The 16,209-nt window shown below is 39.2% G+C and overlaps 1 protein-coding gene across 11 annotated transcripts in view; it reads left to right on the top strand.

The window, feature by feature from the left end:
* Positions 1-16,209, top strand: part of SYNE2 (spectrin repeat containing nuclear envelope protein 2) — a 276,441-nt gene that overhangs the window by 222,829 nt on the left and 37,403 nt on the right. For all 11 annotated transcript variants that reach the window (XM_058162907.1, XM_058162909.1, XM_058162908.1 and 8 more), the window contains 7 exons: positions 2,584-2,738; positions 5,043-5,190; positions 5,332-5,426; positions 7,005-7,239; positions 9,431-9,625; positions 10,686-10,811; positions 12,877-13,032. In XM_058162907.1, the coding sequence (XP_058018890.1) occupies positions 2,584-2,738; positions 5,043-5,190; positions 5,332-5,426; positions 7,005-7,239; positions 9,431-9,625; positions 10,686-10,811; positions 12,877-13,032 (1,110 nt within the window). The remainder of the gene's footprint in view (positions 1-2,583; positions 2,739-5,042; positions 5,191-5,331; positions 5,427-7,004; positions 7,240-9,430; positions 9,626-10,685; positions 10,812-12,876; positions 13,033-16,209) is intronic.

Here is a 16,209-nt window from a genome sequence, read left to right as displayed (position 1 = left end):
GCCATGTCTCTGACCCCACGGATGAGTTGCTCTAGCAGCGCCTCGTCCAGGTCTCGGTACCCACAGTCTTTGGAGGCTTTCCGCAGGGCGGCCATGTAGTCGCTGATGGATTCGCCCTCTAGCTGTCGGCGCTCTCCAAATTCAAAACGCCGCACGTATTTGGACGGCGTTGGCGCGAAATGGTTTTTTAGCAGGGTTTGCAGAGTTTGCCACGATACCGATTGTACCGGCGTTGGCTCTGCCAGGGCTTCCGCGATGTCGATGACCTCGGGACCGCAGTGGCTCAAGAAATATGCCCTTTTGCGGTTGTCTGGAACTCCTTGCAGTTCGTTTGCTTCTAGGAAGCTTTCGAAACGGGTCATGTACGTTCCCCATTTCTCTCTGGCTGGGTCAAACGGCGCGGGCGGAGTGTAACTGGCCATCTCCGCGTTTCTGCCCTGGGTTTGCTGGGTTCGGTTCTTCCGTGCTTCAGCTCGGTTCTGGTGCTCCTTAGCCTCGAGATCCCACCTTCGTCGCCAGTGTTAAGTTCGGGAAGTAACGAGGCTGGAGACCAAGGTAGTGACAACAGCTCTTTAATATAGGGTGAACCCAGCAACGTGGCTGGGGAAAAACCTCTCCTTATATACTGTTCAACCGGCGGCTTCAACCAATCAGCAACGTGCTTGTTTCCCGCCCAAACATTTAAAGATACATAACAGTATTAGTACCTCACTTGATCTTAATTGTATCCCTCTGTTAATGCAGTTTAGGATTGCATTGTGGTGGTGTTGTTTTTTGCTGCCGCTGCACACTGCTGGTTCATATTTAACTGGTTGTCCACTAAGACTCCAAGATCCCTCTTACAGTTACTGCTATTAAGCCTGGTTTCACCCAGTCTATATGTGTACTTTTGGTTTTTCTTGCCTAAGTGTAAGACTTTACTTTTCTCTACATTGAATTTCATTTTGGTAGATAGGGCCCAGTTTTCAAGTCTGTCAAGATTCATCTGGATCTTGAAACTATCTTCTAGGGTGTTAGCTATTCTTGCCAACTTAGTATCATCTGCAAATTTGGTTAGGCCCCCTTCTATTCCCTCATCTAAGTCATTTATGAAGATATTGAAGAGTTCTAAGATGGAACCTTGTGGTATCCCACTGCTTACTTCCCTCCATGTAGACTTAGATCCATTAAGGACTACTTGTTGAGTTCAGTTTGTCAGCCAGTTGCGAATCCATCTGGTGGTGGTGCTACCTATCTCATTTTTTTCTAGCTTACCAAGAAGTAGGTTGTGGCCTACATTGTCGAATGCCTTGCTGAAGTCTAAGTATATTATGTCCACAGTGTTTTGCTGGTCTACTAATTTAGTCACTACGTTGAAGAATGAAATAAGATTGGTTTGGCATGATCTATTTTTAACAAACCCATGCTGGCTGTAAGTTATTACTTTACTTATTTCTAGATGTTGGCAGATCTGTTTTTTAATTCTTTTCCAGTATCTTCCTAGGTATTGATGTTAGGCTAATTGGTCTGTAGTTTCCTAGGTCTGTTTTTTCCCCTTTTTTTGAAGATGAAACTTTTGAAAGGTACCAGTATTCAAGCAAAATGCCTTCCTTTTCTTAGTACACACCCTCCAGTTTCCTTAGCTTTTTCCCACTCCCAATTGCAACCATATCATTTGTACCTAAATGTGTGTTTGTTTCCATGCCTAGATTGGATTGTGCATATTTCACTCTTTATCTGCACATGGAACATGCCAAACTAGGTGTCACAGCCATAGAATGGTTGAATGTGACACATTTTTTGCATCGTTACCCAAAAGTCTTTCTGAATTGTTACTTGACAGAGAACAGAATAACATCACATGTCTATAGTTCCTTGTGAGGCATGTTTTCACATGCGCTATAACTCTGAAAGGGAGTTTACAAAGAAGAGATCATGCCTGGGATATGTAATTCAGCAGTCCTAATGTACAATGCTTAAATGTGACCAGTTGTAATAACTTCATTAACCAAATTAACATAAAATAGGGAAACCTGTGACTACCATTCTGAACTATTCTGAAGGAAAGCAAGATATAAATAAATCTAATAATTGTAATTATAGACTTATAATATAAGCTCTATATTGTTTAGGAATGTCCAGATAGTAGATTTTGGTATTGAGCAAGGATTTCTGACTTTTGACCTAATAAGTTTTGGCTTTCTTTATTTTGTGAAAAAATAGTGCATATTCTGTTGAAATGTTCAAATTCCTGGTTTCAGAATTATTTAGTTCCAAATGTATAGCATTGCTCCTAGTGCTATTTAATGAACTTCCAGTAAATAATGAAAGTGTATTAGTTCCAAAAAACTGGAAGGAGGGGAAGAGGAGCTCTTGGGCCCAATGATATTTACCCTTCCCTGGTATTGCAAAGTAGTCTGAAAACTTGTCCCATTAATAAATAGCTATTATGCTAATTTCTATGGTATGCAACTTTGTATAGAGAGACCTGGAGGTTTTTGCTCCTCTTTCTATATCAAAGAAATGATTTGCTTTTTTGGGTAACGTTTGCAAGAAATCAAACGAACATGATTTTCTAGTATTTAATTCGTTTGTTCTTTTCAGAGCCAGTTATTGAGTCTCGCATCTTTGTCTCCTGAAATGGAGAGATTGAATGAAATCAGCTTTAGATTGCCACTCTGTGACTTCACTGTAAAGAGATTACAAAATCTTAATCGGCAGTGGACACAGAAAACAGCTCTAGTTCTCGAGCAATGCAGGTAAAGAGGACTTTTTGTTCGTATTGTGATGTAACTCCATCATAGTAGTTTATGTCACTTTATTTGTACCCAAAGTGTTTAAAGTCTTGAAAGCTCTGTGACTAAACTATATTGTATATGTGATGTTTTCTTTCACGGCTATTTTCTACAAGCAGCCGTATTTATCTTTTAGTTTTGGTTGCAGTCTAGTAATCTTTCCATGCAACACTCACGGAATAGTTCCACGAGATAGGATTTTTGGAATCTGCTTTTGAATATATGAACTGCCGCCCAGTGAGTTGAAAGAAAATGTTAATAATATGCAAGTGTTAGTGAGCACATAAGACAGCATCAAAAATGAAGACATTCAAGTTATAGAAAGAGTTTATCAGAGAGTGGGATATTTAATCTGTATCCAAAACTGGGCAACCAGATTCTTCTTCCGAGCTCCCATGCTGGAAGGTAGCAGACTAGCTGTTGTAGACCTTTTCCTTGCTGTGTGTCTTCCACCTTCATGTATTTAGGGAAACACAATCCGTGAAGGTTACACATAGATGTCTTAATTAACAGCCATTGATAAAGCTCATTGTCCATGATATTAACTAAATTTCTTTAAACTCACCTAAGTCAGATGTTTTCAGTTAGTTGCCATGGACACTAATCTTTTGAAAAACCCTTCTATCTTCTACTTTTGAACTTTTTACAGATTTTGTTTCATTTTATACAAAATTAATGGGAAGCTTGCATGCTGCATGGAGAAAATTCTGTACAGTATCTGGAAGTCAAATAAATAAAGTTCTTAACTCTCAGTCTTTGTTTGTGAATGTATCCCTATGTACATCCCAAAACAAAAGTAAGGTGGAATTAGTAATCCTTGGGACCTACAGAGTGTAGCAGAGAAAAACAGTTCACTAATTTGCCTTTTAATAAACTATTTTTATGACTGGTCATATCCTTCATAGTTGCCATTTTGGTTATAGACAGCTTTCTTCCTTCATAATAGCTATTTCCTTGAAGTGACTATTATATATTATCAATGTTTTAACCTACAGATATGAGGAATCTCTGATTTATTTATTTATTTATTTATTAAATTTCTATACCACCCTTCTCTCGAAGGACTCAGGAGGGTGTACAGCCTTATTTAAAACACATAAATACACAATATAAATCCCAGATTTAAAATGCATTTAAAACGAAATATTTAACAGACCTAATTTAAACTGTTGGCTAGCTCCATTGCCTAACTTCCAGCAGCCTCCAAGCTGTTCTTCCTTAGTGGTTGCTTTAAGTTTCAGATTAGATTTACAGTCTTAATTCTCAGGCAATCTTTCACTACTTTATACCCTGTAAATATAGCGGGCTACAGCTGATGGCGGGAAGTACAGAGAATTAGCATCTATGTCAGTGATGGCTAACCTTTTTGCCATTGGGTGCCAAAAGTGGGGGGAGCGGGGAGGTCACCTGCGCATGTGCCCACACCAGTAGTGGGATTCAGCCAGTTCGCACCACTTCGGGAGAACCAGTTGTTAACTTTCTCAGCAGTTTGGTGAACTGGTTGTTGGAAGAAATCATTAGGGCAGAGAACCGGTTGTTAAATTATTTGAATCCCACCACTAGTCCACACCCATAATTATATGTGCCCTGCCCACCCTGCTTGTGTGCGCAACCCCCCACTCCCCCCGCTTTTGGCATGTGATGCCTGGTGGGCCCGGTAGGCCTGTATTTTGCTCTCCCCATGCTCCAGAGCCTCTCTAGGAGTCTGGGGATGGCAAAAACGGCCTTCCCCACCCTCCTAGAGGCCCTCTGGAGGCAGGAAACAGCCCATTTGCCGACTTCCGGTCTCACTGGAAGTTGGCAAACGGGCCGTTTCCAACCTCCGGAAGGCCTCTGGTGGGCCGTTTTTGCCCTCCCCAGGCTCCTAGAGAGGCTCTGGAGCCTGGGAAAGCAAAAAACGGCCCTTCCCCACCCCCCAGGCCCTCCGGGCGCAGGAAACAGCCTGTTTCCCTACTTCTGGTGGGCCCAGAAGGCCCAAAAATTAGCTGGCCAGCATGCACATGCGCGCCGGAGCTGAGCTTGTGTGTCCACCAATATGGCTCCACGTGCCACCTGTGGTTTGCCATCATGGATCTATATCATTGGGAAAGTACCAAGTAAAGGAAGGCTACAGTAGAGATTTGTCTACAGGATCACGGATAATATATTTGAACTACAACAAGTACACTTCTTGAAACCTCTAAGATTTAAGTTAGTCATACCTAATTTAACCCTCAACTATGTCTGTGCTGAACTCATTTCATTTCTTTTCTTTTTTTTGAATTGCAGTGAACTGCAGAAGCATCAATCTGATGACAAGAAATTTCTTCAGCAATGTCAGAATTGGGTGCAGTTTCTAGAGAAAATGAAAGAGACCCTGAAACAGAATATGCCGGGTACACTTGAGAAGCTGCAAGAACAGCAGAAAGAATATGAGGTGATGTTTCCAGACGTTTGGCCTTGATCCAAAGAATTGGGAGTTTGGTATCAGCTTTAAAGTCATATCAGCTTTATAAAGCTGATATTCTTTCAGTTCATTGAACTATAATAATGGTTAAATGTTATTCATTACTTACAGGTATTGCAAACAGAGATTTCCATTAATCAGCAAATTTTCAGTTGTCTTGTGTCAAAAGCTCTAAATAGGTTGGAATCAGGAGAAGCAGAAAGCAGGTAAAATACATGACTTGATGGTGTACACTTTGGTTTTTATGGCTTTCGGTAGAAATGATGTGAACCCAGTCAACAATTATTTTTAGAAAAGTTAAAGCTGTCATTACAGATAGTTCTCAATTTATGACCAGTTGCTCAGCAATCACTCAAATTTTGATCGTGGACTTCCCAGGTGCTACTTAGGATCTAGATTTGGAATTCCAATGCCCTGTCCTGCAGTCACATGATCACACTTGGTGCACTTGCCAGCCAGCCCATATTTACAACTGTTTACAGAGTCCTGCAGTCCTGTGATTGCAACTTACAGCTTCTGTTGCCAGAAACCAGCACTAGCTTCCAGTTTCTGTCAATGCCCATTGCCCAAAGGATTCACTTATTAAGCAGGTTTGCTTAATGATCACAATGATTGACTTAACAAAAACCACAAAAAATATCATAAATTGGGCATGGTCATATGGTGACCCACTTAATGACTGGCATGACTTATTAGTGTAATTCCAGGGTCAATTATGAGGCTATCTGTATAAATTTATGGATATGGAACAATTGGAAAAACCAAAGACCTGATCTTAGGCTTAAATAATATCCAATGCAGCTAACACCCATGTTGGAACAAAGAACTGCAGAGCACACCCAGCATCCTCTGTTCATCAGTGTTGTTCTGTAGTATTCTATAACAACTTCTATTGTTTCAAATCTGTAATTTCCTACGCCTGCTTACCTGGATGCCGGACCCACTGAATTTAAACTTTTAGGATGAGTGTGTCCACTTCTGCATATACTATCTATTCGTATTAAACTTACTCAGCCTTTTCCAAAACAGTTCATTTCAGATTGTAAGAGCTACAATGTCCAGAATTTCCAAATAGCTGACAGACCCTTTCTGATATTTTTATAAATCAATATAATTGTTACTTAGCTTTCAGCATCTCTTCCTCATCATAAAGAGGTAGGAAAGTCAGCTTTCTATGGGTCACAAATTTCATAAGCTCTAGTGTACATATGGAAGCTGAAATCCAAAACAACTGGAGGAAACCTGGCTGCCCATGCCTGAAGTTTTATATTTAAAAAATAACACTGTCTCCATTCCTGCTGACAAATCATGAAGTCAGTTCAGTTTATTTACAGTCCAAGACCAATAACTAAAAATACATAATTTTGTGTGTGTCTGCATATGTGTGTAAAAATACAAGCCTGAAACTAGTCATGATAAGAGCATAAGACAGCTTCTATAAACCAGAGGTATTGATGAAAAGTTTGCAACCTTCTTCTGCAAATTAGTTGTAAAGGAGTATGGATACCTCGCGGCCATAAAAGAACCAGGTTTTCTAAGAATGAGTAGTAAAGTTTTATTTGCTATTGTGTGTAAGGGGGCCATTTTAGTAACACACTTTTACAGTTTCAACCTTCAAAAAGTGCAGTGTTCAACAACCTGGAGCAGATTTGGCACTCTTAGGTGGCCATATTCTATAGTGACATAGGGTACCTGCTAAATAGCACCCTGGATCCAAAGCCATATGTCTACAGTGTGATGGTAGCATATGATACTGTATTAACATATCACTCTGGTTACTTTAGAACTGAGTTTATCTCCAGGCTCACTCTGCTGAAGGAGCAGTGGCAGAGTGTAGTGCGGATGGCTCATCGGAAGAAGCGTGACATTGACAGCCTTGTAAAGCAATGGCAAAAATTCACAACCTTACTCCAAGATCTCACAAAATTCCTAATGGACACGAACAGCTACATAGCTGCCGTGAAGAGCCAGGAGAAGTACCGCTTGGATCAAATTAGGAACCTGAATCACAAGTTCAAGGTTAGGCCTCCCACTTGCTATAATCCAGAGAAATCAACAATAGACCGCATTAGCATATTTCTGGAAAATGAAAATGGGATAAACCTGGAGAGATGTGTCCCACGGTTCAGATTTATTTATTTATTTATTAAATGTATGCGCTGCCCATCTCACAATTCGAGGCAACTCTGGGTGGCTTATAATGTAATAAAACAGAGATATAAAAACAATGTAAAAGCAGATTAAAATTACAAAAGAGTAAATACAGACTAAAAGATCACAGATTTGGAGCAGAGCAGTGGTAGTACCCTCTCTGTCACTGCACCAACCACCTACAGCTTCTCCATCAGGACTACATGCCAACTGGCAGAACCAGGTTTTAAGGCTATTCCTGAAGACAGAAGGGTGGGGGTAGAACTCACCTCCGGTGGTAAGATGTTCCAAAGTGTGGCTCCTCTCCTGGACCTTACCAGCTGAAATTTTTTGGCTGATGGGGTCCACAGTAGCTCCCTTTTGCCAGAATGAGCAGAGTGGGCCAATTCCATCATGGTGAGATGCTTCTTCGGGTAATCAGGGCTCATGCCATAAAGGTGATGATCAACATCTTGAATTTGACCTGGAAGTAAAATGGTAGCCTGTGCAGCTCCAGTACCAGTAGGGTTACATATACCACCCTAGAGACCTCCAGAACTATGCTGCTGCATTCTGGACAACTATAGCTTCTGAATACTTGTCAAGGATAGCCCCATGTAGAGCCCCATGTAGTTTGTAATATTCCAAACAAGACATGACCAGAGCATGAGTGACTATGCGCAGGGCCTCATGATCCAGAAATTGAATTTCATACTCATGTACCTTACTTGTATTTCTTTCTGGTATAAATTGTAGGTTCAAATTAGATTAATAATAATTTCAATTTATTGTTGAATTATTATAATTATTTATAATTCCAAATGTTGGAATATTTTTTTACTGAACTGACCCTAGAAATGTTTATTTTAACATGGTTGGCTCTAGAACGGGCGTGTGTATAGATACATTTTTTTAAAATAAATTGATTATTTTCTTTTGGGGTTTTAAGCAACTTCAGTACGATTTTCTCACTTAAAGTGGTATACTAGTTAAAAACCTTTCTTTTTTTAAAAAAAAATGAAATTGATGCTTTCCTAAAGCACGCTAGTCATTACATATATTGAACCTCTTGTCCCCAGGAGCATACATTTTGGGGGTAATACATTTTTAGGCATGGGTTTAAAGACTTTGCTGTACCAGTATAAAGAGACTTATATTAGCAGCTGTCATCTCAGCTTCTTTCTCCCTCCTGTGGAATTGTGATAATAATAGATTGCTGGGAGGATCAGTATGTCTTCCATTCAGGCATAATGCTAACCAGAGGTAGCTGAACTTTTTTTTTGGCCCAGGACTGCATTTTAAAAATATTTTTAATTACTTTCACTTCCCAGGACCACAACAGAAGTGGCAGTAGTGCTGTAAAATCTATAATAATTTGGAAAGGCATATATCCTACTAATATTATTCAAGTAATACTTAAGGAGATTTTGTTTTCAAATGGTTATGTAGATATTCTTTTACATCTCTGTATGTGTCCTTTTAATATTCTATCGGCTGATCTTCTAACCGTAACAATCGGGTGAAATGCTCCTGATTCGAACTGGATCGCCCGAGCTGGTAGCGATGGCGGCAGGAGGTTCAGAGAACCAGTAGCAAAAAACCCCTGCACATCCCCCCCGCCCCAGCTGAGCTGCACGATCATCAGGTTTTTTTTAAACTTTTAAAAGCATTTTTTTCTTCGGCCGAAAAAATGCTTTTAAAAGTAAAAAAAAAGCCTCTGATGATCGCATAGCTCAGCTGGGATCATCAGAACCCTTTAAAAGCATTTTTTCTTCAACCTCTTCGGCCGAAGATGTTGTAAAAAAAAAGCTTTTAAAAGGTTCCTCTGGCGATCCCAGCTGAGTTGCCTGATCGCCAGAATCTTTTAAAAGCATTTTTTTACAACCTCTTCGGCTGTAGAAAAAATACTTTTAAAAGTTTTAAAAAAAAGTTGGTCACACCCAACCAGTCACATTACCACCACCACCCCCCGACATGCCCACAGAACCAGTAGTAACAAATTTTACATTTCACCCCTGGTAACAATTATTTATATTTGATGTAATGATAACAATTTGGGGTTTATTTGCTTGCTTGGTAGAATAAGGAAATACTTCAGAAGAGGTGGCAAACCAGATATTCTTTAATCTTGGATACTGGGGAAAAGTTACTTGGCACAGTAGCCCCTGAAGCAAAGGCTGCCATGCAGCTGGAGATAAACAAGTTGCGAGCTAATTGGGACAACACACAACTTCAACTGGAGAAGATTACCAGACAATTTCAGGGCACCATACAGGTATCTTGGATAAATCGGTTATCTTTATTCTATAATAAATCAATTGGGGCTAGAATTTATCTTTTTGTGTGAATTTGCCATTTATGAAAGGTTGTTTTGTTTATTTACTTACTGCAGTTAATATACCAATCAAATCCAGAAAATCATTGGCTTATTTCTATCTCTTGCTATCTAATTCTTGGATTTACTGCTGCTGGAGTCTGAACGAAAATTCTTTTGAATATATAGAAAACGCTTTAATATTGAATTGTATTTCGTAGCTTCTTACACATTTGCTGTTACAGTTATTATTTGGGGAGTATTTTTTTTATAGGACAGAGAGGTGTAAGGTGATAGATTTGTTGGGAATTTAATTATTTTTTTATTTAAATGTAAATTTTATTTGTATAATTTTTGTCTAGGATTTTGCGGTCCTGTTTTAATTTATAACTGCAGTACAGTAAATGCTTAATTAGTGGTTCTTTCAAAGATCATCTATGATTATAGAAAAATATTACTAGATTAGTAACCCAGAGCATTGCTATTGTGCCTAGCTAATGCTAATCTGGTTGTTTAAATATCATTTGCTTTTGAGGCAAAAAGAAGTTCTGCATCCAAATTGCTCTTGTTCTTTTGCTCATTCTTGAGATCATAGAATTGGAAGGAACCATTGAAGTCCATGAGTTTGCTACCTGCTGTGCAGAGATACCCAAATAAAAGCATTTGGCTATCTAGCATCTACTTGCTCACATCCAATGAAAGGCAGTTGCATAATACCTCTCTTGATAATTTGTTCTACCGTAAAATTCTCTTTCATTATGAAGATTTCTCTAACAGAAATCTCAAAGAATTGCATGTTTTGCAAATCAATGCAAAAATTATGAGAAGGTCAGAATGCATACATTGGCTATAGGCAGTTATTAAGAGACAAAGAATCTTCATGAATACTATTTTTTCCTTCCTATGTATTATAAGGAGAATCCAAAATGTATTGGTGGTTATCTGATAGCAGCAAAGCTTTTACCTATTAAACAATATTTATTGCTCATCATGAACTCATTTTTCTTCTTTGAAATTACAGACCTGGGAGAACTGTGAAAGGCAAGTGAAGGACCTGGGCCATGTTTTAGTTGAGCTCAAAGGAAGCATAAACAAACCTCTTCCTATAGAACATGATGCATTGCCAGCAACCTTGGAACAAGTAAAGGTATGTCTATGAAAGCCAAGATCTGGAACAGTTTGAGGAACATCAGTTTTAATATCTTTTCACTAATTCAAGATATACCTGCACAACAATTCTTGATGTTCTAAAACAAGTTCTAAATTGGATTAGAATGCTGGATTAGTGCAAATGGAACCGTTCTGAAATTACTCTGGGAGTAACAGAGACCTTCTCTCCAAACTGACGAGAAGATACAGTTCTTCAGCTCAGAAATAAACTGATGTATTGAATAAAGATGTATTGAACAAAGAAGATGAGGTTGTCTGGCTCCACTGAGATTTCTGGACCCTGCTTACCTGCAATCACTATTATTAATTGAAAAATAATGAATGTGACATAGCACTTTTTAAAAATTTGACAAGAAACCTTCAAAGTTGCTACTCAGTCAAATGGTGCATGTTGTTCATTTTGGTGTTAGTGAATTATGTGAAATGGGACTCAGTCAGCAGTAGTGCAAAAGCAATTGTGCAACTATCTAGATAACTGGATTTGTTTGGAAATTAATCCTGACAGGAATAGCCAAGCTGGCAGGAATAGCTAACACTCCAGAAGATAGGCTCAAGTTACAGAAAGATCTTGACAGACTTGAACATTGGGCGCTATCTAACAAAATGAAATTCAACAGTGAAAAAAGTAAGGTTCTACATTTAGGCAAAAAAACCAAAATGCACAGGTACTGTATATGTGGTACCTTGCTCAATAGTAGTACCTATGAGAGGGATCTTGGAGTTCTAGTGGATAACCATTTAGATATGAGCCAGCAGTGTGCAGCAGCTGCTAAAAAAGCCAACACAGTTCTGGGCTGTATAAACAGAGGGATAGAATCAAGATCACGTGAAGTGTTAGTGCCACTTTATAATGCCTTGGTGAGGCCACACTTGGAATATTGCATCCAGTTTTGGTCGCCACGATGTAAAAAAGATGTTGAGACTTTAGAAAGAGTGCAGAGAAGAGCATCAAAGATGATTAGGGGACTGGAGGCTAAAGCATATGAAGAACGGTTGCAGGAACTGGGTATGTCTAGTTTAATGAAAAGAAGGACTAGGAGAGACATGATAGCAGTGTTCCAATATCTCAGGGGATGCCACAAAGAAGAGGGATTCAAACTATTCTCCAAAGCACCTGAAGGTAGAACAAGAAGCAATGGGTGGAAACCGATCAAGGAAAGAAGCAACTTAGAACTAAGGAGAAATTTCCTGACAGTTAGAACAATTAATAAGTGGAACGACTTGCCTGCAGAAGTTGTGAATGCTCCAACACTGGAAATTTTTAAGAAAATGTTGGATAACCATCTGATTGAGATGGTGTAGGGTTTCCTGCCTGGGTAGGGGGTTGGACTAGAAGGCCTCCAAGGTCCCTTCCAACTCTGTTGTTATATTATATTAATCCCCATGAATTCAATTGACTGTATTTCAAATTATTTTACCTTGGGTTTCTTTGACTTATTTTCTTTTAGTTGGGAATAAGCACTATTAATCCCAGTGAATGTTATTCCAAGTAAACAAACTCCCTCAATTTTGAAATGCTAGAAGAGTAACCTTGTTAAATTTCTTCTGGAAGAAAAAAAAATAATCTCACAGATGTCATGCTGCATCTTAAGTAAAGCTTTATAACACTATACATTTTTAAGAGTTTGAGGAATTCAGGGAAACTCTTCGTCTGCTTAATATTTGAAAATGACCCATTTCCTTTTCTTTCCAGTTGCCTCAATTTTATGCGGCAACTAACCAAAAAAAGACAAGATCCGAACACAAAATGACCTGCTCGCTCGCTTTCTCCCTCCCTCCCTCTCTTTCTCTCTCTCACTCTCTCTCTCTCTCTCTCTCTCTCTCTCTCTCTCACACACACACACACACACACACACACACACATGCAAGTTGCTGTTCTCCTTTCCCTTCCCTTTTGTACAGACCAATCACAAGATTAACCAAAAGGTTTGTAGAAAAGAGAATGCACAGGCAGGCAGGCATGCACACATTCTCCCCCCATCCCCCCACCCAGGAGCTGGCTCTGAAAGGGCTGTTGTTTTCCCCTTGGTGTTTCCATGCAGGTGCTGGAGAAATCACTCACCAACTGGAGCCAAAATGCAAAAGAACTTGATGCACAAAAGGTGAAAGTGGCTCAATTTATCCTCCCAGAAGATGTGATGGTGCTGAGAGAACAAATTGAACGTTTGCACAGCCAGTGGGAAGAACTCTGTCTCAGAGTAAGTAGTTTATTTGGACACACTGATGTTTGAGATTGGGCGTTGCAAGGCAATGTGAATATGACTCTTCCGTTTTTGTAAAGGAACACACATGATAAGCTTAACGGATTTAAAGCCTTCTGGTTTTCTAAACAACACTGTAAGCAAATGTAGCTTTTTTGTGGCGGTGAACAAAAAAAAACCCTGCTGCTTTCTCCATTTGTGGCCACAGTATTCCCCCAAATTCTGAACGTTTTGAGCACTTTAAAGAAAATTAAAGATCTAGAAGTAGATCAACAACACTGACTATCTTTCAAATTGATCTGAAATGACCCATAAGAGAAGAGCAAAGTAGATGGTTAATCCTTATATTTTTCACTGCATAGTTTTCTACATTTTAAAAAGATGCCTCTCTTTGAAATTCCTCAAACCTGAATTTGTTCTGTGTGTTGTAGATGGAGGTTTCAAACATTGGGAATGATCACAAATTTTCTTCCATTACTCATTACTCTTGCATCTTATGCACCTCACAACTGTGCATTACATTTCTCGAAGGTCAGGAATGCAATGCTACACAGCAATTTTAAGAAATCATCCCCAAATTCTAATCTGAGGCAATGAGATCCTATTGATGGAGTTCCTTCCTCAGCAGGGTCCACTTGCTGCTAATATTACTATTTTGTTGTCTTATTGCTTTTTTAACATTTTAAAAACTTGAAATAAACTGGTGTATTTAAATTGCAGCAGGCCTTACTGTGAATAAGTATGCTGAATTTAACTGCAAGGCTACAATCATAATACATATTTAGCTGAGATCAGTTAATTCTTTCTAGGTTCCTTTTTCATATCCAAATCTAACATGAACATTTAACTAACTTTAATATGTTTAAATTTTAACCATTTTGAGTCTAGCCTTTGTTGATATTTCTCCTGCTGTACTATTTTTTTGTTTTAGATTCTAAACTAAATATATGTTGTCATTTTGCCCACTATACAGGAAATTGGTTCAGAAGTGAGAAATTATTGTTGGCCCAAGGCCAGATAAGGTCTGCTTTTGCAGTTGTTAAACTAAACAAGCCATGATTTGGGTTCATATATTATCCGACACATGGTTTTGCTTAATATGACTTTTCAAATCATGGGTCTGATTATAGTTTAAGGAGGAAGGACTTTATAATCAGTAACCATGGGATGTTATAACTTAGTTTATCTTAATCATAATCCAGCATGACATTAAACTCTACATGTTGTATAAAGCCATCTGCCAATAGTTAACCCTCTCATCTATGTGATATGGGTAGCTTGGTGATCATATTTAGGACTAATTATAGCTTAGCCTGCTGCATGAATATTCAGTGAATTAATGGCAAAAGTTAGAATCCAAGTCTGATACCCAAATTGTGATGGGTCCGTTATTCTAAAAACCAAAACATGATTAAATAGGAAAAAAACTGCATCAATCCTTCATCTTAAGTTCACTTTAGCCATACCATATTTTAGGTGCAAAAAATGGATAATTAACATGCCCTATTTTCTTTCCTACCGATATCCCTAACCCTAAAATGAAATCTCCAACAAAAGCCTATTGTTTGAAAACAATTAATGGAAAAGCCCAACCCCTGCCTATGTTAAAAGTGAGGCAGTGCAGCTGCCCAAGAGCCCCTCAGAATTAACCAGCCAGATGCTCCTACTGAAAGAAAGAGGAAAACAAACAGCAGATGGACTATCTGGAGCAAGAAGATGGGGAATATCAAGGGCAGGGTTTTGGCATGCCAACATAGTAGGGAGCAGTACAGAGAAGTGTATAAGTTGCTTCAGACAAAAGACAATTTAAAATGGATGCAAATTTTTCATATGCTTATTAACTTACAGAGATGCAAATTCCAAACCTGTTACTCCTGAAATACAGTGCCCTTCAATTTATCCAGAAAGCTTAAAAGAAGTTAATGTTATCTGATGATGACAATCATCATTGTTATTTCTATCATTTTTATATATAGTATTATTATTCTTCCAGTCCATTATATATCAGTCCATTCCACTCCTAAAATCTTCAGAATCTTCCAATTAAATTAGTATTTCCAGTTCATCAATAAAATACATAGTTTTTAATATCCAATCTTCATCAATTAACACCAAATATATATCAATCCATTCCACTCCTGAAGTCTTCAGAATCTTATAGAATCTTATATCCAATCTTCATCGATCAAGACCAAGACGATATTCCATCTTATTTATTTATTTATTTTATTTATTAATTAAACTTTTATACCGCCCTTCTCTCAAGGACTCAGGGCGGTGTACAGCCTTCATTTAAAACAGTTAATATACATATTAAAATAACAATTAAAAAGCTTATTCAATAAAAGGCCGAAATTAAAACCGTCCAATTGACCATATAAAATACCCAGTAAAATTACCATTAAAAATTTAAAATTTAAAATTTAGAATTTAAAAATCAGGCCAGTCCCGCGTGTATAAATAAATAAGTTTTCAGTTCCCGAAGGTCCGAAGGTCAGGCAATTGGCGTAAACCGGGGGGAAGTTCATTCCAGAGGGTAGGTGCTCCCACAGAGAAGGACCTTCCCCTGGGGGCCGCCAGCCAACACTGCTTGGCGGACGGCACCCTGAGAAGACCCTCTCTGTGAGAGCGCACGGGTCGGTGGGAGGCATGTGGAAACAGCAGGCGGTCCCGTAAGTACCTGGGCCCTAAGCCATGGAGCGCTTTGAAGGTGGTAACCAAAACCTTGAAGCGTACCCGGAAGACCACAGGTAGCCAGTGCAGACTGCCCAGGAGTGGTGTTACCTGGAAGCAACGTGATGCTCCCTCAATCACCCGCGCAGCTGCATTCTGGACTAACTGAAGTCTCCGAGTGCACTTCAGGGGTAGCCCCATGTAGAGAGCATTGCAATAATCCAGTCGAGAAGTGACGAGAGCATGAGTGACCGTGCATAAGGCATCCCGGTCAAGAAAGGGGCGCAACTGGTGGACCAGGCGAACCTGGTAAAAAGCTCTCCTGGAGACGGCCGTCAGGTGATCTTCAAACGACAGCCGTCCATCCAGGAGAACGCCCAAGTTGCGCACCCTTTCCTTTGGGGCCAGTGACTCGCCTCCAACAGTCAGCCGCGGTTGGAATACTGGAATCTTCCAGTATTCATCAGAAATTCTTTTATAATATACCTTTCTTCCTTAAAC

This window comes from Ahaetulla prasina, chromosome 1 (genome assembly GCF_028640845.1).
Source record: "Ahaetulla prasina isolate Xishuangbanna chromosome 1, ASM2864084v1, whole genome shotgun sequence".
Lineage (NCBI taxonomy): Eukaryota > Metazoa > Chordata > Lepidosauria > Squamata > Colubridae > Ahaetulla > Ahaetulla prasina.
Note: the sequence above shows the minus strand (reverse complement) of the source record. Positions and strands in the feature narration are given on the sequence as shown.